This window comes from Lotus japonicus, chromosome 6, assembly GCF_012489685.1.
Source record: "Lotus japonicus ecotype B-129 chromosome 6, LjGifu_v1.2".
Classification (NCBI taxonomy): Eukaryota; Viridiplantae; Streptophyta; class Magnoliopsida; order Fabales; family Fabaceae; genus Lotus; species Lotus japonicus.
Genome location: NC_080046.1, coordinates 53,074,866 through 53,100,767, shown reverse-complemented (window position 1 = coordinate 53,100,767; position 25,902 = coordinate 53,074,866). Strand labels below are relative to the sequence as shown.

Below are 25,902 nucleotides of genomic sequence, written 5' to 3'. Positions count from 1 at the left end.
TAGATCAACAAAGTGCTAAAAAAATGATGAAGAAATGAAGTGAAGGGTAGCAAACTAATATTAGAGTTTGGTATCACTAAAGGTTTAATTAGTATTTCAGCTAAACAACGAGTAGCATAGCCAAAACAAAGACTAAGTGAATCAAAAACTAGACTAAAAAGGTGCAGAGACAAATGCACAAAAGCACAAGAAATAAAAAGATGTGAAAACATCTACATCAGTAACAAGTGCAGCAAATTAAAGACATGAGTATCCCATTGACTATAACAAGCTACCCACAAGAAGAATTGAAATTCCCTTCAGCTTGAAAACTAGTGGTGATATGGCAGTGGTATAGCAGAAACCAAATTTCACATTAGCAGCACCAATCATAGGATGTCCAAGCGCAGAAACAAGCATTAGCAGCATCAATCTGGAATATTTCACTTGCAAAACAGTGGAAAAGCTTTAATCAACTAACGCAGCACATTAGCATATATCAACAATAAATTGTTAAAAATGTTACATGATTCACAGATTCTAACTTTAATCAACTAAGCAGCACATCAGTGATAAACCCTTGGTAAACAAAGTCACAGAAAAGTGCATAAACAGGAACTAGTAGTAGTGTGAGGTAAAATTAGAGGGTACTTATGAATACATATATGACAAAATAAATACCACAATCCCAAATCTATTGATCTCAGAATTTAGAACTTTAACCACTCTACAAGGGATAAAGCATGAGCCAATAAAGGGAATTCAGACAGTTTAGGCACAAACTTTAAATACATACCTGATAAATTCTAAGGTTTAAGCAAGTCAAGAAAACAAGTTGCCCAACTGTTTCGCAAATCATATAACTCTTGTTTTGTTAATTCTGTTGGATCATTGAATACCTGCAATTTGTACAATGGGTTAAAATACATGTTTTGTAACATTTTGATGAAGAACTCAACAGGAGACAAACATTTAACTTCTCATAAAATTAGAATACCTCAATCCAAGACTTAGTAATATTAGCAGATACAATGTCAAGCATATTCTTCATCACATAATATCCACAATCATTCCCATTAGGCTGCAACCTTGCCTACAAATGAATTCAATTTTTATACACTGAATATATATCGTGACATTACATATTAAAGACGCATAAACAACAACAACACTTACTTTGGGATGAAGCCATTGAGGCTTTATTCTTTTACCCTGGGCCATTTGATAAACCTCCATAGCTCTATATCAAAAAAATTGAAAACAATCATCAAAGAAAATTAAACATTTCAGTGTAATAGGACATAATAATATATAACAAAAGCGACATAAAATATACACTTACTTTGTAACAATATCCTTCATTGGTGAATGAAGATCATTGTGTAATGAACAAAGGAGTACTAGAGTATTGTCTTTAGGACAAATGATTATTAATTGCCAATGCCCTCTATAAGTATGGAAGAACAATAAGTGTGTTAAGTAAGATATATTTGGATTAAAAATAAATAAAAGAAGACACAAATTTACATATACTTACTCAGCAAGATATGGTGCTAAGTAACACACTTTGTTGAAATCACGTAACTTAGATAGTAAGTGTGTTTGAACTTTCTTTTTAGACTTTGAGACATTTGTACCTAAACTCAAGATTACTGGGTCCAAGATTCCAAACACATCTAATTTGGATCTTTCGATACATAGCCGATGGATGTACCTGAATAAATTTGAAATTAGTATTGAATATTGCAGTTATGAAAGATAATAGATAAAATGATAGTGTACTTACGTGCACCAAACTTGTAGAATAGAACAGTCAAGCCAAGCCGTACCCACCAACAACTCTTTAATGCACTTTGGTGAAATCCAAAAGTTTTTTACAGCAGATTCATGTTGTAATGGTAAACATACATGACTTTGCTCTTTCAAAAACATGAATAACACTCTCTGAACATTGTCAGTGGTCAAGTCCTCCTTGCAATTTTCTTGTGCGGCGGAACAAGAACCTTTTGTGCTTACATGACCAAAAACATTTTGATCTACTTGTTTGTCTGTTGGGGAGATTTCAGATAAACCCATAGTCTTAAGAGTCTCCATAAATGATTGTTGCATCTTCTCTTGCGCTTGGGACAATTGTTGCTCAAACTCTTCTTTACATTCTGCTTTAATTTTTGCTGTAAGTCTTTCTTCAAGTTTAGCCTCAAGTTGTGCTTCCATCTCCTTAACATCTATGGATTGTGTTCGACGTGAAGACCTTCCGAAGTAATTGGTTAGATTAGCAAATCGTCCAACACCACGAACACGACCACCATGCTCGGATGTTCCAATTGCCTTTGTCAAGATATCATCACGTCCTTGAAAAAATTGCATTCCTTTTTCATTCTCTTCAACCAGTGAGTCCTACATTTGCAAAACATAGATTGTCAGAACACATAAATTTAATATTTCATTAGTGGAAAAAAAGGATGCCGCATACAAGGAACACATACAACCATAATTAGAAAGTAATCATGGGAAAAGTATTTTACTTACAATTTTCTCAGCAACAAGTCGTGTAGCCTCTGATATGTATTCTCCCCCTCGCTTTTGTCATGCTCTCTTCCATTTGTCATGACGTGACGGTGGAGATGGAATACAATCTAGTTCTCCTAATGCGTCTAGTTCTTGACTCTTTTCTTTAATCATTTTCCGCTCAAGCAAATCATATCCTCCACGAGATAATGTATGTGGGTGAAGATTCTTAGCCACATTAGTCCTACCCTTTTGACTTTTTTCCTAAATTTGTTTGTTAACAATAGAAAGCCAACACATAAGTAAGGTTACTGAAAAATCACAGCAGTTTCAGAAAATTGGTGCCTCACAAAATTGGAAACAAGTGGAAACATATGTCACAAACAACTCAACAAGTGGAAACATTTGATAATTAAAACTACAGAAAACAAAATTAACTTGGTAGCTCTTACTAGGAAAAAAAATATTATTACTACTAACCTTAAATGCAGAGGTATTTCGAGACTCACAAAACTTCACCCATACATCTTCTTTAATAAAAGGGTACATTTCATACGGAGGAAGGCGATCGGGGTTAGGGTTATTGATATAGTCGGATGTGAGTTGTGCCTTAAAACCTCTCCATCGTTCCCCCATCAACGTTAGCCATTTTTTCTTCAAATCACACTTGTTTGGATCATCACTTTCTCTAATATCAAAATGAAGCTATATACATTAAAAAAAGTTGGTGTTAGTACCTAAAATCAATTGATACAAAATGAATGGGTAAATAGTGAATTAAAAATACAACAATAATACCTTGAGATCATCCCACATTGAATTTTTTATGTCATCAGGGACCAACCGCCACTCATCTATTAAAATACTACAAGAACTTCGAGCAAGGAATGATGCATAACTCTTAAACACTGCATAATTTTCACCATAGCAATTCCCAGTTTGTGGATCAAACTCAATCTTCAATTTCACACCTGTTTTCCGAACTTTGGCAATTTTCATCATCTTAGTGCAACCTCTAACCATTCTCTTTTTAGGTTCACTAGACGAATGACTGGGTTCACTAGACAAATGAGAGATGTTGGTTGAATCAGCCATGTATCTGTTTAAGCAACATAAAAACATTTCAGAATCAAAGCACAAATCAAAGCACATATAAACTAATTAATCAAGTACATATAACGCTTCAAAGACATGGGTACTGAATTTACTAACTTATTTCAACAAAAAATGAAAACTTACTAGCTCTCCCATATCCCTTCTTCATGATCCAAACGAGTAACTTGCACATCATCTACTTCATTTTCATCATTTTCTTCATTGGAGGTAAGCACATTTGTTGCAAAAGAAGGAATCTCAGAAATGTGAAGGGTTTCATCACTACCATGTGTGGCTTTTGGTTGTAGAGCCACCGACCACCTTTTGTTAGAAGGATCTGTGACATAAAACACTTGTTTTGCTTGGGATGCCATAATGAAAGGTTCATCCCTATAAGCTACCTTGGAAAGATCAACCAGTGTGTATCCAAATTCATCAATTCTTACACTGCTGGAAATATCAACCCACTTGCATTTAAATACAGGCACTGTAAATGTAACATAATCAACCTCCTAAATCTCTTCAATCACCCCAAAGTACGGTGTAGATGCCATTATAGGTCTTTTATCTTTTGAACTACAGAAGTGCATGGACTCAGCCACAACCATAACCCCACTATTTTGCATAGTACTTCTATCATCCTTTGATTTTGTATAAAAGGTAGTTTTATTAATATCATATGCACTCCAAGTCATAACGTTACATATAGGCTCAAATGAGAGTCGTTTTATTGTATCGGAAGCACTTCCATCATTAGCAATTTTTTCTTTAAACCATTCAGAGAAACTCTTATTGTGCTCTTTTAACAACCATTTTTCATTCATCTTGGGGTACTTTTCCTTTATAAAGCTTTTGTGGGCAGATAAGTAAGGTTGAACTTCATCAATGTTATTCAATATATACAAATGCGCTGGATGAAGTACCTTCCAAGTCATGCACTTGACATTTAAACCCTGTGTACCCATTGTAAGATCAAGTTTTGATCTAGTAGTACAACTCTATGTTTTGATGATTACAAGTTAACCTTTTGATATGAACAATTGTGGTACTCTAACGTGTTTTTCTGAGTGTGCTATTTACAGGCTCTGACCTCAACTCAATCTCACACAAATCAGAAGCACTGTGTATAAAGAGCGACCCAAGCAACGCTTTCGCATTCACCATGTTCAGTATGAACAGTGGAAAAGCTTCAGAAGTTTTGAAGTTATACAAACTCTGATGTGGACTCAGTCACTAGAAGTTCTGAAGATCCAGAAAGTCTGATAACCAAGAAACACTGAAGGCTCAGATATTCTGATGGTGTAGAAGACTCTGAAGATCCAGAAGCTGATTAGTGAAATTCTGATGTCCAGAAGCAAGATACTCTGAAGACCATGTACTTCCCTCTGAGTTCAGAATCAGAAGAAACAATGGTCAGAGGATCTGGGCTTTCCCTCTGACTCTGATCAACCGGCTTCACAAGTTCCAATATGAAGCATTCCCCTGATCAGAAGTCTCCTAGGTTTAAAGGTCAAGTCGCTATCCAAGTACAAAAGCAACTGTACCTTCCTGACGACCAACCTAACAGTCTCAGACATAGCAGAAGCTGGATTTTCCAGAACTGCCCTCCAACGGTAGCATTTTCCATGCAACGCTCAACCCTAATCCTTGGAGTATATAAAGAGGCTGAAGACTAAAAGAAGCGGCAAGAAGCATTCACATACGCGCAAGACAAATTCAAATTCTTCTAAGCTTTCTTTCATCTGAAATTCATTGAGTTTACTATTAGCTTTTTAGAAGCAAATCTCTTGTAAACAATTCTTTGATAAACAGTTTGTTTAGTTCCTTTAGGAGATCAAGGTTGATCGGATCCTAGAGAAGACTAAGAGAGTGAATCTTAGTGTGAGCTAAGTCAGTGTAATTGTTAGTCACTTGTAGGTTTCAAGTGCAGTTGTAACTCTTACCTGATTAGTGGATTGCCTTCATTCTAAGAAGGAAGAAATCACCTTAACGGGTGGACTGGAGTAGCTTGGGTGATTTATCAAGTGAACCAGGATAAAATCCTTGTGTGCTTTTCTATCTCTTATCTTTAGCACTTAAGTTCTCGAAAGATTTGTCAAAATCCTTAAGGTGGAAGCTTTATACTGAAAACGTTATTCAAACCCCCCCCTTTCTACCGTTTTTCATACCTTCAATTGGTATCAGAGCGCAAGTTCTGATTACCACACCTAACAGTGTTCAGTGATCCGGGCCGGTGTGAAAAACAATGGCTGCCACCACCAGTGAAACTCAAAGAGATGGTTACAATGCAAAGCCTCCTATGTTCGACGGTCAAAGGTTCGAAAACTGGAAAGATAGACTGGAAAGTTTCTTTCTGGGTTTCGATGCAGATCTCTGGGATATTATTGTGGATGGCTACGAGCGTCCAGTTGATGCAGATGGCAAGAAGATCCCAAGGTCAGAGATGACTGCAGATCAAAAGAAGCTGTACTCACAACATCACAAAGCAAGAGCAATTCTTCTAAGTGCTATTTCCTATGAAGAGTACCAGAAGATTACAGATCGTGAGTTTGCGAAAGGCATTTTCGAATCTCTGAAGATGTCTCATGAAGGAAACAAGAAAGTCAAAGAATCAAAGGCATTGTCTTTGATCCAAAAGTATGAATCCTTCATCATGGAGCCAAATGAGTCCATTGAAGAAATGTTCTCCAGATTTCAGTTCCTTGTAGCTGGCATACGACCTCTCAACAAGAGCTACACAACAAAAGATCATGTCATAAGGGTCATCAGGTGTCTTCCTGAAAGTTAGATGCCTTTAGTGACTTCAATAGAGCTCACGAGAGATGTTGAGAATATGAGTTTAGAAGAACTCATCAGCATTTTGAAATGCCAAGAGCTGAAGCGCTCAGAGATGCAAGATCTGAGGAAAAAGTCCATAGCCTTGAAATCTAAATCTGAAAAGGCTAAGGCTGAGAAGTCAAAAGCTCTTCAAGCTGAAGAAGAGGAATCTGAAGAAACATCAGAAGATTCTGATGAAGATGAGCTGACTCTGATCTCCAAGAGACTCAATCGCATCTGGAAGCACAGGCAGAGCAAATACAAAGGCTCTGGAAAGGCAAAAGGAAAGTCTGAATCCTCAGGTCAGAAGAAGTCCTCACTTAAGGAAGTCACATGCTTTGAGTGCAAAGAATCAGGGCACTACAAAAGTGACTGTCCAAAGTTGAAGAAGGACAAGAAGCCAAAGAAGCACTTCAAGACAAAGAAGAGTCTGATGGTGACATTTGATGAATCAGAGTCAGAGGATGTTGACTCTGATGGTGAAGTCCAAGGACTCATGGCTATTGTCAAAGACAAGGAAGCAGAGTCAAAGGGAGCTGTTGACTCTGACTCAGAATCAGAAGGAGATCCTAACTCAGACGATGAAAATGAGGTATTCGCTTCTTTCTCTACCTCTGAACTGAAACATGCATTGTCTGATATCATGGATAAATATAACTCCTTATTGTCTAAGCATAAGAAGCTGAAAAAGGACTTATCTGCTGTTTCCAAGACTCCTTCTGAACATGAGAAAATTATTTCTGATTTGAAAAATGATAATCATGCTTTGATCAATTCTAACTCTGTGCTTAAGAACCAGATTGCTAAGTTAGAAGAAATTGTTGCCTGTGATGCCTCTGATTGTAGAAATGAGTCTAAGTATGAAAAGTCTTTTCAAAGATTCCTAGCTAAAAGCGTGGATAGAAGCTTAATGGCTTCAATGATCTATGGCGTAAGCAGAAATGGAATGCATGACATTGGCTATTCTAAACCAATTAGAAATGAGCCCTCTGTGTCTAAAGCTAAATCCTTGTATGAATGCTTTGTTCCCTCTGGTACCATATTGCCTGATCCTTTACCTGCTAAAGTTGCTAAAAACCCTCTTAAAAAGGGATCCTTCTCTATGACTAAATATCATGCAAATATTCCTTTAAAATATCATGTTGAGACACCCAAGGTGATCAGAACCTCTGGGGTAACTAACAAGAGAGGACCCAGAAAGTGGGTACCTAAGGACAAGATTATCTATGTTGCAGATATCCTTGATAGCTCCACTGAAACACCAATCATGGTATCTGGACAGTGGATGCTCGCGTCACATGACGGGAGAAAGGCGTATGTTCCGAGAGCTGAAACTTAAGCCTGGAGGCGAAGTTGGCTTTGGAGGAAATGAAAAGGGTAAAATTGTTGGTACTGGTACTATTTGTGTAGATAGTAGTCCATGCATTGATAATGTGTTATTGGTAGACGGCTTAACACATAACTTATTGTCTATAAGTCAATTAGCTGACAAGGGTTATGATGTTATATTCAATCAAAAGTCCTGCCGGGCTGTAAGTCAAATCGATGGCTCTGTTCTGTTTAACAGCAAGAGGAAGAACAACATTTATAAGATCAGATTATCTGAGTTGGAGGCTCAGAATGTGAAGTGCCTTCTGTCTGTTAATGAAGAGCAGTGGGTATGGCATAGACGGTTAGGGCATGCCAGTATGAGAAATATTTCTCAGCTGAGCAAGCTAAACCTTGTCAGGGGCTTACCCAATCTGAAGTTCGCTTCAGACGCTCTCTGTGAAGCATGTCAGAAAGGCAAATTCACAAAAGTCCCTTTCAAGGCAAAGAATGTTGTCTCAACCTCAAGGCCGTTGGAACTTCTGCATATCGACCTTTTTGGACCAGTGAAAACTGAGTCTATAGGTGGCAAGAGATATGGGATGGTTATCGTTGATGACTATAGCCGCTGGACATGGGTAAAGTTTCTAACCCGCAAGGATGAGTCTCATGCTGTGTTCTCTACCTTCATTGCTCAAGTGCAAAACGAGAAGGCTTGTAGGATTGTGCGTGTCAGAAGTGACCATGGTGGAGAGTTTGAGAATGACAAGTTTGAGAGTCTGTTTGATTCCTATGGAATTGCACATGATTTCTCTTGTCCCAGAACTCCTCAACAAAATGGTGTTGTTGAGAGGAAGAACAGAACTCTTCAGGAGATGGCTAGAACCATGCTCCAAGAAACTGGCATGGCTAAGCACTTTTGGGCAGAGGCAGTAAATACAGCATGTTACATTCAGAACAGAATCTCTGTGAGACCAATTCTGAATAAGACTCCTTATGAATTGTGGAAGAACATAAAACCCAACATTTCTTATTTTCATCCTTTTGGCTGTGTTTGTTATGTTCTCAATACTAAGGATAAATTGCATAAATTTGATGCTAAGTCTTCTAAGTGTCTATTACTTGGTTATTCTGAGAGATCTAAAGGTTTTAGATTTTATAACACTGATGCTAAGACTATTGAAGAATCTATTCATGTTAGATTTGACGATAAGCTTGACTCTGACCAGTCAAAGCTAGTTGAGAAGTTTGCAGATTTAAGCATTAATGTTTCTGACAAAGGCAAAGCTCCAGAGGAAGCTGAGCCAGAGGAAGATGAACCAGAGGAAGAAGCTGGTCCCTCTAACTCACAAACTCTGAAGAAGAGCAGAATCACTGCAGCTCACCCTAAGGAATTGATTCTGGGCAACAAAGACGAACCAGTCAGAACCAGATCAGCCTTCAGACCCTCTGAAGAGACCTTGCTCAGTCTGAAAGGATTGGTGTCCTTAATTGAACCCAAGTCCATAGATGAAGCTCTTCAGGACAAGGATTGGATTCTGGCTATGGAAGAAGAATTGAATCAATTCTCCAAGAACGATGTTTGGAGCTTAGTGAAGAAGCCTGACAGTGTCCATGTAATTGGAACAAAATGGGTATTCAGAAACAAGCTGAATGAGAAAGGAGATGTAGTCAGAAACAAGGCAAGGCTAGTTGCTCAAGGCTACAGCCAGCAGGAAGGAATAGACTACACTGAAACATTTGCTCCAGTAGCAAGACTGGAGGCAATCAGACTGTTGATCTCTTTCTCAGTGAATCACAACATAGTTTTACATCAGATGGACGTGAAGAGTGCCTTCCTAAATGGTTACATTTCAGAGGAAGTCTATGTTCATCAACCCCCAGGTTTTGAAGATGAGAAGAAGCCAGACCATGTGTTCAAATTGAAGAAGTCACTCTATGGTCTGAAGCAAGCTCCCAGAGCATGGTATGAGAGACTCAGCTCATTCATTCTGGAGAATGAGTTTGTAAGGGGTAAAGTAGATACAACTCTTTTTTGCAAGACTTATAAAGATGATATCTTAATTGTGCAAATTTATGTTGATGATATTATATTTGGTTCTGCTAATCAATCTCTATGCAAAGAATTTTCTGAGATGATGCAGGCTGAATTTGAGATGAGTATGATGGGAGAATTAAAGTACTTTCTGGGAATACAAGTTGATCAAACTCCAGAAGGAACATATATCCATCAGAGCAAGTACACTAAAGAACTTCTGAAGAAGTTCAATATGCTGGAATCTACAGTGGCCAAGACTCCAATGCATCCTACATGCATTCTGGAGAAAGAAGATAAAAGTGGTAAAGTATGTCAGAAGCTCTATCGTGGCATGATAGGTTCACTTCTATACTTAACTGCATCTAGGCCAGACATACTATTTAGTGTTCATTTATGTGCTCGTTTCCAATCAGATCCAAGGGAAACCCACTTAACTGCTGTTAAGAGGATCCTAAGGTATCTGAAAGGCACCACTAACCTTGGCTTGATGTATAAGAAAACATCAGAGTATAAGCTTTCAGGTTATTGTGATGCTGATTATGCTGGAGATAGAACAGAGAGAAAAAGTACTTCTGGAAATTGTCAATTTCTGGGAAGCAATCTAGTCTCATGGGCAAGCAAGAGGCAATCAACCATTGCACTATCAACTGCAGAGGCAGAATATATCTCAGCAGCAATATGCAGCACTCAGATGCTCTGGATGAAACATCAGCTGGAGGATTATCAGATCCTTGAGAGCAATATCCCAATCTATTGTGATAACACTGCTGCAATCTCATTGAGTAAGAATCCTATCTAGCATTCAAGGGCAAAGCACATTGAGGTAAAGTATCACTTTATTAGAGATTATGTACAGAAGGGCGTACTTCTTCTGAAGTTTGTTGATACTGACCATCAATGGGCAGATATCTTTACAAAGCCCTTAGCAGAGGATATATTTAATTTTATTCTGAAAAATCTGAACATGGACTTTTGTCCAGAGTGAAGATGGATCAGAACCTCTGACTATGATACTTCTTGATCAGAAGATGTCTAGTCCAGAAGGTAACTCAATAAGAGTGTGTGTACCCATTGGTACTGACTCTGAAGCTGAGACAGCAACACGTGTGTCAGTATTTCTGATGCATAGTTCCTTGTGCCCGTGTGACAGTCTGTCATGATTGCGTGTAGATGTGCTTCTCTCCTGTGTGTGATATGTGTATTTACTGTTACTATCTATCCTTAATTTTCAACCGTTGACTTTAAATTGCTTTTTGAATCAACAACGGTTATTTGTCAAAACCCACTATACACACACGATCTCCTTCACTTTCGGTTTTTACTCTCTCTCTCTTGCTATTTCAAAACCGCTTATCCTCGATTTCTCTCTCGATCTCTCTTCATCTTTCAACCTTCATCTTCTACCCAAACCTTCAACCGCTCCAAAAATGGTGAGTCAAACCAGAAGAGCTACTGCAGATGCAACCCAGTTCCCTCATATGGTAGTTGGTCTAGCAACAGGTCAAAGGGGTACAGAGAATCCGACTCAAGATCAAGGTCAAGCTCAAGAGCAGATTATTCCGATTGCAGAACGGGGCTGTGCCGTTCATTGCGTATATGCTCCTGAGGAACTTCAAGTACTGGCAAAATGGAGATTCGACCTCGACAACCTTGCTACAAATGGGTATGATCTTCGTCCTGAAGTCCAAGTTCAAGGTTGGGGAAATTACTTCAACAGGCTTCGAGGACCGGTGTATGATAAACTGATCAAGGAATTCTGGAAGCACGCCGACTGCGATGATACTCAGGTGGTATCTCACATTCTTGGAAGAAAGATCATCATCATAGAGAAGTCTTTCGTGAACCTGCTGGGTGCAGAAACTGCTTTTGGGTATCGTTTCCAATTCACTGAATCGAAGCTGAAACCCAAGACGAAGGATGAGACCAAACAAGGCCCTGTACACCAATTACAAACCGGGCAAGACGAATTACAAAGTGATGGACCTTCATCCCAAGCTCAGGATCTGGCACAAGATTTTGCTCCACTGCATAAATCAGAGACCAAAGGGCAGTTCCCCAGACTACATCAACTTCAACCAGAAGGCGATGTTGTTCTTCATCCAAGACAAGAAGAAGATCTGCCTTCCCTACTTCCTATTCTCCTACTTGAAGGAGTGTATCCGGAAGTCTCGTACCACTGCCTCCATCAAGTCAGCAATCAAGTATATTCCCTTTGGGAGACTGTTGTCTGATCTCTTCATTGAAAGTGGCCTCATTCAAGATCTGGTAAATGCTGGATGCACAGAGGATCTGACCACCATTGTCAGTGATGTCTTCACTGCAAATTCTCTAAAGAAAATGGGCCTAGTCAAGAAGAAGATTGCTCCTGCCCATGAAGACACATCTTCTGAGATCAGAAGTAGAAGGGTGCCTCTGAATGACTACCCTCTGTGGACACAGGCAGACAATCATGAAGCCATTAGGTGCTATGTTGAAGACCTAAGGGCTCAAGGCTTTGAAATTGATCTCGATGAATTCTTCAGCAGACTGCCGCCAGCTCCAGAGTTTCCTTCTCCTATCAAGAAGAAAGCTCAGAGGAAGATGATCCTAGAAGAATCTTCTGAGGAATCAGATGTCCCTCTGATCAGAAAGAAGAAGACTGGTCAATCCAAGAGAAAGCATGATGAAACCAGCAAGCCCGATGATGGTGATAATGAGGATGGTCCTCCTTCTCCTAAGAAGAAGAAGAAGCAGGTCAGAATCGTGGTGAAGCCTACTCGGGTGGAACCTGCTGCTGAAGTGATCAGAAGGATTGAAACTCCTGCCAGAGTGACAAGATCATCAGCACATTCAAGTAAGTCTGCAGTTGCTTCTGATGATGATTTGAATTTATTTGATGCACTCATCATATCAGCCATGCTCAAACACTCTTCAAATCCCCTCACTCCTATTCCTGAGTCCCAACCAGCTGCACAAACCACCTCTCCACCACATTCCCCAAGGTCTTCATTTTTTCAACCTTCTCCTACTGAAGTACCTCTCTGGAATTTGCTCCAGAACCAACCCTCTAGGCCAGATGAACCAACCTCTCCCATTACCATCCCGTACAACCCATTAACTTCTGAACCCATCATTCATGAGCAACCAGAGCCTACCCAAACAGAACCTGGACCCAGAACCTCTGATCACTCTGTCCCAAGAGCATCAGAACGTCTGGCTCTTAGAACCACGGATACAGACTCTTCCACAGCCCTTACACCCGTATCCTTCCCAACAAATGTTGCTGATTCTTCTCCTTCCAATAACTCTGAATCCCTTCGAAAATTCATGGAAGTTAGAAAAGAAAAGGTGTCTACCTTAGAAGAATATTATCTCACTTGTCCAAGCCCTAGGAGATATCCTGGCCCTAGACCTGAACGTCTAGTTGACCCAGATGAACCTATCTTGGCCAATCCTTTACATGAGGCAGACCCTTTGGCTCAACAAGCTCACCCTGCCCCTGACCAACAAGAGCCTATTCAACCAGAACCTGAACCAGAACAATCTGTGTCTAACCAATCCTCAGTTAGATCACCCCATCCTCTGGTTGAAACTTCAGAACCTCACCTTGGAACCTCTGAACCAAATGCTCAAATGTTTAACATTGGCTCTCCACAAGGTGCCTCTGAAGCTCACAGCAGCAATCACCCAGCCTCTCTATAATTCCTTACACTCACCTCCGACCCACATCTCTCTCTGAGTGCATCAATATTTTCTATCATGAAGCCTCTTTGATGCTACGCAATGTGCAAGGTCAGACTGACCTAAGCGAGAATGCTGAACATGTGGCTGAAGAGTGGAACAATCTGGGCACTTGGCTAGTGGCTCAAGTTCCAGTTATGATGCAGCTCCTGCATGCAGAGGGAAGTCAGAGGATCGAGGCTGCAAAGCAAAGGTTTGCTAGAAGGGTGGCTCTTCATGAACAAGAACAGAGACATAAGCTACTTGAAGCTATTGACGAAGCCAAACGAAAGAAAGAACAAGCAGAAGAAGCTGCACGTCAAGCAGCAGCTCAAGCTGAACAAGCCAGATTAGAGGCAAAACGACTTGAAGCTGAGGCTGAAGCCCTTAGATGCCAAGCACTTGCACCAGTAGTGTTTACTCCTGCTGCTTCTGCTTCCATTCCAGCTCCTCAAGCTGCTCAGAATGTTCCTTCCAGTTCTACTCAGTCAAGCTCGTCCAGACTCGACATCATGGAACAACGTCTTGACACTCATGAATCCATGCTACTTGAAATGAAGCACATGATGATGGAACTTCTGCGTCGATCTGATAAACCCTAGTTTTAGGATCTCTTCGCTTTTCTTTTTCTTTAACTTTGTTTTATTTTGTTAACTTCTGTTTCTTTTTCTTTATTTATTCTACTTTGTTCGTTTGTGATTATCTATGCATATCTATATATATTTTTGTCACATATGCTTGCAAAAATCTTTTTATTCATAATCTCTTTATGTTTACATCATACATTCTTTTCCTAAAGTCTAGAATGGAGGATCCTTCCTCATTCTTCTGCACTCCTGGCGCTGCTCTGACCTATCCTTCTCCAGACGCTCCAGTGCATACTGGATGTTGTTGAGCCTGTCTTTTAGCTCATCCCTCTCCAGAATCTCTTCTGCAGTTTTGAGCTTCTCTTCAAAAATCTCTTTTTCTTCCAGCAGCTTGAGTTCAAGCTGGCTGAGTTCTTGCACCTCCTCCACGAAGGCAAGAAATTCCCTCAGGTCTCTCTTCAACTCTGGACGTAGGTCCTCCTTCAGCAGTGTCCGTGTTAGCTCCGAGATGGTCTTTGTACCCTCTAGATGCCTGATGTTCAGGAACAAGTCCTCCTCAAAGGCCTTCTTTCTCAGCTCTTCTAGTGCTACGATGTATGATGCCATTTTTTTTTCTCTGAAAATTGCTCGAGTTGTGAAGCTTACCTCTCTCTCCAACGCTTTATATAGGCTTCACTCTCTCTCTGAAAGTTAATGCTCCTACAGTTTCTCGAGGTTAAGTTCTTGGTAACTGACCCTCCTCTTTACTCCCTTGGCCGGTGGTAAACGTTCTTATCTTGCATTAACTCTTCTATTTATTTCGCCTAACTCTGATTCTTGCATCGTTTTCATTTTCTTTAAACTTAGACCTTCTCTAAGGGGGAGTACCTTGTACTTCAAGCTAAGTTTTTCACACCCCAAGCTTTTTGCTTATGACAAAAAGGGGGAGTAAACCCAGTTTTTGATGTGTAAGATGTGTTAGTGTGATTTATTTTTCTTTTGGAGAACTTAAGAGTTCCACCTTTATGACCATAGATGTGTCACTGGGCAAATACAAGGAATACATTTCACTTCTTCTGAAGTGATTCTAATTTGACTCTGATACCCAAGACTCTGATACCTTGTCCGTGACTCTGATTACTTATGCGCTATGATTACTCTATTTTCATCTATGTCATAAGTTTTTTTTTTCACTCTGAACTCTTATATCATTCAGCTCAGAATCTAGACTTTACTAATGTTTTCATCAAGTATTAGATTCAGGGGGAGCTAAGCTCAGAATCAAGCAGTGACTTGAATTCAGAATGAGCAAGATAAACTATTCACATCAGGATAAGTCTTATTCTATATCTCTAAACTCTGAGTGAATTTAGTTTAATGTTTAAGAATTGTTCATCAAAAATCTTAGTTTTGTCATCATCAAAAAGGGGGAGATTGTAAGATCAAGTTTTGATCTAGTAGTACAACTCTATGTTTTGATGATTACAAGTTAACCTTTTGATATGAACAATTGTGGTACTCTAACGTGTTTTTCTGAGTGTGCTATTTACAGGCTCTGACCTCAACTCAATCTCACACAAATCAGAAACACTGTGTATAAAGAGCGACCCAAGCAACGCTTTCGCATTCACCATGTTCAGTATGAACAGTGGAAAAGCTTCAGAAGTTCTGAAGTTATACAAACTCTGATGTGGACTCAGTCACTAGAAGTTCTGAAGATCCAGAAAGTCTGATAACCAAGAAACACTGAAGGCTCAGATATTCTGATGGTGTAGAAGACTCTGAAGATCCAGAAGCTGATTAGTGAAATTCTGATGTCCAGAAGCAAGATACTTTGAAGACCATGTACTTCCCTCTGAGTTCAGAATCAGAAGAAACAATGGTCAGAGGATCTGGGCTTTCCCTCTGACTCTGATCAACCGGCTTCACAAGTTCCAATATGAAGCATTCCCCTGATCAGAAGTCTCCTAGGTTTAAAGGTCAAGTCGCTATCCAAGTACAAAAGCAACTGTACCTTCCTGAAGACCTACCTAACAGTCTCAGACATAGCAGAAGCTGGATTTTCCAGAACTGCCCTCCAACGGTAGCATTTTCCATGCAACGCTCAACCCTAATCCTTGGAGTATATAAAGAGGCTGAAGACTGAAAGAAGCGGCAAGAAGCATTCACATACGCGCAAGACAAATTCAAATTCTTCTAAGCTTTCTTTCATCTGAAATTCATTGAGTTTACTATTAGCTTTTTAGAAGCAAATCTCTTGTAAACAATTCTTTGATAAACAGTTTGTTTAGTTCCTTTAGGAGATCAAGGTTGATCGGATCCTAGAGAAGACTAAGAGAGTGAATCTTAGTGTGAGCTAAGTCAGTGTAATTGTTAGTCACTTGTAGGTTTCAAGTGCAGTTGTAACTCTTACCTGATTAGTGGATTGCCTTCATTCTAAGAAGGAAGAAATCACCTTAACGGGTGGACTGGAGTAGCTTGAGTGATTTATCAAGTGAACCAGGATAAAATCCTTGTGTGCTTTTCTATCTCTTATCTTTAGCACTTAAGTTCTCGAAAGATTTGTCAAAATCCTTAAGGTGGAAGCTTTATACTGAAAACGTTATTCAAACCCCCCCCCTTTCTACCGTTTTTCATACCTTCACCCATACCTTCACATCTTCCGTCATGACGAGACTTTGGAACCCCAATAGCATCTGCTTCTGACAAATAGTTCGAACAAAACTCAATAGCTTCTTCTGCAATGTACCTTTCTACAATCGAGGCTTCCGGACGGTGTGGATTCATAGTATACCCTTTTAGGATCTTCATGTACCGCTCTACTGGATACATCCACCTTAAACAAACTGGACCACACAATCTAATATCCCTTACCAAATGAACAATCAAGTGTTCCATAATGTCAAAAAATGAAGGAGGAAAATGCATCTCCAATTGACACAAGATGACTGCAGCCTCATTTTCCAACTCGTCTAACTTCAATGGATTAATGACTTTACTACATATTGCATTGAAGAATAAGCACAGCCTAGTTATAGTTTTCCTAACTTTAGTAGGCAATATTCCACGAATAGCCACTGGTAGTAGTTGTTGCATCAAAACATGAAAGTCATGAGATTTTAAGCCAAATAACTTGAGATCTTTCATTGATACAAGTCTCTTGATATTTGATGAGTAACCTTGCGGTACTTTGATACCTTGTAAACACTCACAAAAACTTATTTTCTCTTTTTTAGATAAAGTGTGACATGCTGGAGGCAAATATGTCTTGTCACCTATCTGTTGTGGAGTTAACTGTTGTCGTATACCCATATCAGCCAAATCTAAACGAGCACTTAACCCATCTTTTGTCTTGCCTTTAATGTGAAGAAGTGTTCCAATTAGACTTTCGCAAACATTTTTCTCTACATGCATCAAATCAATGCAATGTCTTATATCAAGACTTGACCAATATGGAAGATCAAAGAACACCGACCTCTTTTTCCATATATTTTTTTCAGCAGGCTTCTTTTGTTTCTTTCCAAAGATAACCTTCACATGTTGTTGTCGTTGATAAACTTCCTCTCCAGTCAAGGGTTTTGGAGCAACACCATGTTCTGATTTTCCATTGAAAGCTTTCTTCTTTTTACGATATGGATGATGACGATCTAAAAATTTCCGATGCCCAAGATAAACAGTCTTCCTTCCATGATTAAGCTGATGGTAACTTGTATCTTTCTCACATATAGGACACGCTTTATGCCCTTTAACACTGTAACCAGACAAATTACCGTATGCCGGAAAGTCGTTGATGGTGCAAAACAACATGGCACGCATATTGAAATGTTCACCAGAATACGCATCAAGAACATCAACTCCTTGCTCCCACAACAATCTTAAATCATCAATCAACGGACTTAGATAAACATCAATGTCGTTTCCTGGTTGTTTTGGGCCCGGAATCATCATAGATAACATCATATATTTACGCTTCATGCACAACAAAGGAGATAGGTTGTAAATTATCAAGAGAACAAGCCATGAACTATGGTTACAACTTAGACTACCATACGGATTCATTCCATCGGTAGCAAGTCCAAGTCTAAGGTTTCTTGACTCTTCGCCAAAATTTTGAAACTTCAAATCAAATTTCTTCCATTGCAAAGAATCAGCTACATGGCGAATTTGTCCATCATGATTTCTCTCTTCGGCATGCCATCTAAGGTTCTTTGCGTCATTTGCATTAGAGAACAATCTCTTGAACCTTGAAATTATTGGTAGGTACCATAACACTTTTGCAGGAGGACCCTTTGTGCTCACATCATCACTGGAATCACCATCTTTCTTTTTGTAGCGCGACGCCTTGCACTTAGGACAATGATCATAGGTTTCAAACTCTTTCCTGTATAAGATGCAATCATTAGGGCATGCATGTATTTTTTCATACTCCATGCCCATCGGACACAATACTTTCTTGGCTTCATAATGACGATTCGGCATTGTGTTACCTTCTGGAAGCATTTCTTTCAACAATCCAAGCAAATCAGTTAAACTTTTATCACTCCATCCATTTTTCGCCTTCAAATTAAACAATCTTAACACAGCTGACAACCGTGTAAAGTTTGTGCATCCCGGGTACAAAGGTTCTTCCTTGTCTTTACATAAAGTATCATACACATGTGCTCTCTTGAAGGATTCTTCTCCAATATCATGTATCATGTCTTCCAACCAATCATCCATATCTACACATACTTTCTCTCTTTGTGATACACTAGGCGTTACTACTTCACCATGCCATATCCATTGTGTATAATTTTGACAAATCCCTTTCCAAGCTAGATGGTCCCTTATTTCATCCTTAGTAAGTTTTGGGTCCCGGTTCCCACAAGAAACACAAGGACATGGAAAAAGTTCATTATTGTTCGGAAGATTCTTTTCAGCAAATTCTAGAAATTCAACCACTCCATTGTCAAACTCATCACTTAATCGATTAGCTCTCATCCAACTACGATCCATAACTAGGTTCTGAAAATTAACACATACTAAATTAAAGAATTGTGAAAAGCAAGATCCAAACTTAACATTATTGACCCTAGAACTAAACTACTCAACATTTTTCAAATGATAAGCTAAAGACAACCTAAAAATTAATTGAAGAAAATAGTTTTAAAGTAAAAAAAAACTTACAGCAAGATGGAAGAGTTTTGCAATGGCTGGAAGAGTTTGCCGGAGCTAGAGTGGCTGCAAGAGTTCGCCGAAATTTGCAGATAGTGGGTGAAGATCTGTTTTCAAGTTGGGTTGCTGATCCAGAGCAACCTTCAGTAGAACTGCTTTTACAAACTAATGGATTCCCCACAATACTACATGATTAACAGTAAACAAAGGCACAGTTAAAACTTACAGTATACTTCAAAAGAGCAGAACACTTTCATGTCCACACACATATAGAGAGATAGAGAGAGTTGAAAAGAGCCAGCATACTTGAATGACCTGGCTGGAAACTTGGGCCCGAGATTGTTAAAAGACAAGTCCCTGAATGCATAGACTCAACATATCAGAATTTGGGCTAAAATGTTGACAAACGTAAGAAATCAACAAGTGGCAGGTTGTTGCCATTTTCAAGACTCATGAAACGTGTGAAAAGGGAAACTGATATAACCATACTCACAAGAAAGCAAGCTGTGGTATTTTGGCCAGTGAGACAGGAAATGGTCCAGACAAGCTATTGTTATTGAGCCTCCTGCACTCAATGTGTGCAAAGAAAACAGTGCATTCCATTACATATTTAACACAACAACAATTGAAGCAAAAAAGAAGTAGCACCATCTCAAAATATAAAATAAAATTTACGCCTTAGCAAACTAAGTCAACAAACCCATAAACAACATATAGTGGCTTAACTGTGGCCCTAAATAATTTCCACCACTTTCTTATCAACGGGATTCAAAGAGACAATAAAATACAGTAACTACTCACAGGTACTGAAGACTATTCAATTGGCTCAGGGAGGGTGGAATCAAGCCAGAGATTTTGATTATTGAGGTCAATTGGGGATAGTGGGTGAAAGCGACAAGTGTGGAAGAATTGTTTTGTGGAAGAAATTGATTGAGAGAACCAGAGAAGAAGGAAACTGACCGGAGGAGAATGAAGGAGGAGAGGTTTGTCGATCGTACACGGTGGTGGCAGCGGCGGAAGCGAAGCCTGTGTGTTTGTTCTTCCAAGTTGCGGCGGTGAGTCACAGACCTTGATAGTGTCGAAGCAGGAGCGGCGGTGAGTCACAGAGCAGGAGCGGCGTCAACAGCTTCCATAAACACCAGCGAGCGTCGAGAGGTGGTGGCGAACGGACCAGAGCTGATGGCGAACGCACCAGCGCTGATGGCGAGAGGTGATGGCTGCGTCGAGACGTGCTGGCGAACGCACCAGAGCGAGAGTTGATGGCGGCGTCGAGAGGCGATGGAGAGAGCTGATAGTGAGTTTGTGTGCGTTTGGGTTCAGGCCAGGGTTTGTGGAAATGTTAAAGAATGGAGGGGCATTTCCCAACGGTTCAATTAACACCGATGTCAAAAACAGAGAAATGAGACCCTTTTCCCAACGGTTTTATCAAAACCGATGTGAAATGTAGAAAAGAGTACGTATTCCCAACGGTTATATACGAACCGATGTGAAAAAAGAAGAAAAGATGCACTTTTCACAACGGCTATAATCTAACCGATGTGAAATGTACTTCATTAAAATTTCAAAAATGTCACCGCATTTAGCTTTCACATCGCTTATTATAAAAACCGTTGTAAAAAGTATTTCCTAACTACTTTTCACATCAGACATATTCCCAACCGATGTGAAAACTATCATAAAAGTTCACTATAATTTCAATATTGCCACCGCGTCATCTTTTACATCAGGTAATTGATTAACCGATGTGAAAACCCTGATGTGAAAAGTCTTTTTTCTAGTAGTGAGAGAGGGAGTTTCACACATGGGATTTTCTATTTTTGGCCCATTTCAACGTTATATTCCAAAATTTCAAAAAAAAAGTCCAATTTCAGTCAAAACTCATAAAGTGGTAAAGGTTTTTTAGTAAAAAAAAATGACAATCTCTAAACGACAACCCCTAATTTTTTCTAAGTCTCGAACCATTGAACCAATACAGTGAATATGTTTGGATTATGATTCTTGTGTTATGAATTTATGTCATTGTGTGAGAATTTAGATGTGAATCATGAGCTATTTTTCTTATTTACATTTTATTAGGATCTTAAAGGATCTTCAATCTGATCTCAATCCTAAGATTTACGATCTTTTATTTCCTTGATTGATTCTAAGAAAGATCCCGGTCGTGACACCGAAAAGTGCATTTGACATTATACACTCTCCTTTTTATGTGAATTTTCCTTCATTTCAATTTATCTTTTTCTCTAAGATATTATGTGTCCCGATTTTATGAAGCAATAAAAAATTAGCTTGTGGTTTGATCTATGCTTACTTGAGAGATGAGGCATATTGCCCCTTTAAGTGTATAAAGAAGTATCGTAAACATTTTGTTTACGTCTCTGCATTTGGATTGAAATAAGAGCATCTATTCTATACGGGGAAAAACATCAATTTAACTAAACGTGATCATATATAGAAACGAGAGCCTATCAAAATATATATATATATATATATATATATATATATATAACGAGAAGTTACATAGGCACGTCAAGTGTTTTTGTTTTTCATTTAGTTTAAGGATTTCTTTTGTTACAACATTTAAGGATCTATATAGTAAATAATCTTCCGATGTAGAAAAAAAGACCTATATAGTAAATACTTCTTAAATTACCTTTAAGACCGTAAAATCAACTTCTCTTTGTCTTTCTTTAAAAAAACTAAATGCAATCATTAAAAAAAAAAAAAAAAAACAGGCATAGAAGTTAGTACATTCGTTCAAAAAAAAAGTTAGTACATGAGAGAGTGAATTATTAGTAGGATCAACAAAAGAAATCAAACCTAGCAGCTGAGCCACGACAATCGATCTCAATCCACAAATGTCAGATATAAGAAGAGCCTCAAAGGCTCAAACTACTGAAGGCAATTATTCTCCAAATAAACATGACGAAAATAGAGTTCATGAGCCATATATAACACCCAACAAAAGTCAAGGGCCTCAACCAAGACATGAGATAAGGCCTCAACCGGAGAAGTTACCGCCGCTAAAACCAAATCAACAGTACTCACGAGCGATGAAACCAAAGCCAACCTGATTTTATCATAGCCACCAACAGTTATCAACGACACAGTAAATTATAAATATCTTGAATAAAATTCAGTAATGGTGATTAAAACCGCTAACAACATATAAATAAACGTTTATAGAACCTCTTACTCAAACTTCCTTCCTCCTCTTCCAATTAGCCTGAGATGGAATTCTATTCAAAATTAAACTAACATCCAAGAAAAAGCATTGACTTTTGAGGAAATCAAATTATTCACATTGGTAATAAAATTAAGGAATTGTCAATTCAAAGTTATGATGTAACATGTTTCCTTTGTAGAATACGTAAAATGAAAAAAGTTATAGCAATAGCAATATTTATTACAAAAATAAAACAACCATAGAACAATTCATTGTTTTGTTTTATTATATCCATAGTAATCACAATAAAAAATGAAAATAAAGTTCCGAGAAGCGCACTTTATCCCTGATCACGTTATTGACTGCTTATATATAAACTAAGTTTGACGATTGAGTCCTATTCCATTTTCCAATGCCTTCTTCAAAACCTGCTAAGTCTGTTCCAATTAGGTCAAATGATGCGTCCCATGGTGGGAGGGAGGAATAGCACAGACACACCATTATTCGTTTATTCATTTTTTCCCATTTTGTGATTATATTAGAGCAGCTTGCATGCCTTAATAATCTTAAGAATTTGTTTAATTTCCTAGTGAGATTCCGAACAAAGTAAAATAAAGAGGCGTTGGTGTTTGGTGACAATCACATGACATATATATGCTGCCGTTTAATGTTATTTTTTCTTTATCAAGAGCATATTGTGTTAGGTTAGGCACAATGCGTTGAAAAAAATGGCATGAAACTATAACTACTTCTTTCTTTCTAGCGATCATCGACATGCGGTCCATTGACTAATTATTAATGTTTTTTTTTCCTTTTTAAGGGCTCCATAATACAAACATAATTGATAAAAAATAAAAATTAATTAAGTTTTTAGTTTGCCACTATGATCATATTCATATATAGTGCCGTCACTACCATGCGTCCGTTTTGGTCATGTACGTGTGGACTTGGATTTGTGGTCCACATATATATATGGGCAAAAGTTAGATTCCTTAACCTATAATGATGCATCTTAGTGCTATAGACACTGAATCAATGATGGAACTTTATTACTGGTTGCTTCCATCAGTATCAAACTCAAGAGGACCGCACCCACTAGTCGTTGAAATTAAACAACCATATATATGCAACAGATATATCTAACAACAAATTATCTTTCAAAAAAAAAAATAACTTTATTAGTTATATATGCTTTAGAAATTTCAACTATGGAGTAATTAGAATATTCTGTGATTCTTTAACATATACCAGGTTAGATCAATTTGCCTCTTGAAGCAAAACTTTTTTGCCACTAGAAATTAAAATTGTCATTTCTTTAAGTTTTCAAAACACGGATTAAATTCACAAAATTACCCTAATATGAATAGTTGCTAACGTCCACATTGACTAAAAAGTTAACTAAAATAAAGTTTATACGTAGTACGTAGAACAATTCTTATCTTATGGTTAGTTTTAGGAGTAGGGATAAACATAATCTGAATTGTAATAATAGCTCAGCTGACCAGAGCAGGATATGATATGTTTTCATTTAAGAATAAACTAATTAAAGACAATATGCTTTCATGGTCTTAATTTTTTTTTCCGGCAAAAATGGGGTATCATATCATTCTACTTGATCTTTTCCCTTGAGCTTATAAAATTAATAGAGTTTTCCCTCTTATTAATTTATCTACCCATCACACTATAATAGTAGTATCAGAGTTGATTGTTGTATTGGGTCAGTTCAAATATTTAGGTTGATGATTAACTCAACACTGCTCGGAAGACCTCCCTTTGAGATGGAGTATGATATTGAGACTCACTATAAACTTACATTTGATGCGAGAATGTTGTAAATTCAAGTAATAAGTCTCACGTTGATTAAAAATAAGTTAATTAAAGACAACATATATAAGTGGCTTTAATTTGATGTTTGTGGTCAATATGTACTATCTATCATTAATATAAACTCCTTCACAAAATTAAGGTTTTTGTTGTTGTTGTGAATGTGAAAGTACCTGATAAAAGATAGGGTTTTGTCGGCTCAAAGTAACCTGAATTGGGCTTTGCTTGCATGTGTTATTGATTTGTGCAACTTGGGTTTTTTGGTATAAATAATAAATAGAATTCCTTGTACATGTAATAGTCCAAGTGGATTTGACATTTGAGGGATGCAAAATTACGGTGAGCTTGCATCATTGAAAGGCCTGATTTTTTCGCTCATGGGATTGTGCTAAGCCCACAATGCAATTATGGGATTGCTTATTGCTTTACATATTGTTTCTTTAGGGGAAAGAAAACCATTTTGGTACCATCTCCAAATCCGGAGAGGAAAATTCTCAAAATAAATTTTTTTGTAGTTCCTTGAATTTGAACTACTAGGAAAACAATTACCCTCCTATGGCCAGTGTTTTTCCTTGCTGTCTTTGCATATTCTCCTTGGTTGACTTTCCGTGTATTTCGTGGTCAACCGCTAATCGCATAATGGAAGCATCCGTGACAAAAAGATTAATCACTGCTATTGTCAGGGATAAATTACTCTAAGCTCAAAAAAAAAAAGTTTAAGCAATGTTTGAATATTCGGCATCATAAATGAACATTAGTTTAGTCTTCATCTCAAGACAAATAGTTGACAAATTTTTTCTAATGGATTGAGATGAAGTCGATTCATTTTACAACTTAATATACCCCGTTTGGAAACACAGCTTAATTAAGCGCTTATGATCATAAGCGCTTCTTCATAAGATGTTTTAATTTTTTTATTGAAATAAATTGAAAATAAGATATATATATATATATATATATAAAAGTATAAGCTCTTTTTCATAAGCTATCCTGAGTAGCTTATGAAAATAAGTTCAAAACAACTTATGGTAGGTCATAAGCTGTTTGCATAAACTCTCCAAAACACTGACATAAGAGCTTATGTTACCAGATAAGTTCAAATAAGCTCTTCCAAACGGGGCATCTTATAGCACTTGGTGGTGAGCAGTGTACTTAGAAACCGTTGGTACCTCTTGTTAGACACTTAATTAATTGATCCATTTTAATTACATGCTTGAAATTCAACGTAACTACTCTCTCAGAACACAATAGAAAAAATTGAATTGATTTCATTTCAGTCACAACAAGGAAAAGTTATGGCAGCTAATACTTAATCTACTACACCTTAAAAGAGAGACAAGAAATCACTATTCATAAGAGAACTTTGAATCTGGGCCATCCATCTCAAGTCTGCTCAATTTCTGATATTTAATCCTGGCCATTTGTATCTGAGCGTTTGTTTTCCACTTTTCGTCTGGAAGTTTCGTTCTGTACATGACATCACGGTTTGCGTTGAAGAAGTATGGGATGAAGGAGAAGAGTGTTTCCTTGGTTGTTGTCTGCGATTGATCTGCATTGTTGCAGTCCCCGTCAGTGTAGCAGAAGTTAGGTTTAAGTGTAGTTTGAGATTTGAGATTTGAGAAGAGAGGAGATTTGGAAATTTGGAGGAAGGAGGAAGGTTTGACAGCTGTATTGATATGGGTTGTTCGGAAATTTCGTCATTGTGACATATGTTTCTTGAAGACTTCTTCTGTTAGGTGGAAATCAGAGGG

The 25,902-nt window shown here is 38.2% G+C and overlaps 1 protein-coding gene across 1 annotated transcript; it reads right to left on the bottom strand.

Annotated features, from left to right (window-relative positions):
- Window positions 1-3,725: 3,725 nt before the first annotated feature.
- LOC130725551 (uncharacterized) lies at window positions 3,726-19,005 on the bottom strand. Its single transcript, XM_057576769.1, has 2 exons — window positions 16,650-19,005; window positions 3,726-4,069 (listed from the first exon to the last, which is right to left on the bottom strand). Exons 1-2 carry the CDS (start codon window positions 19,003-19,005, stop codon window positions 3,726-3,728), a joined length of 2,700 nt encoding a protein of 899 aa, XP_057432752.1.
- Window positions 19,006-25,902: the final 6,897 nt, after the last annotated feature.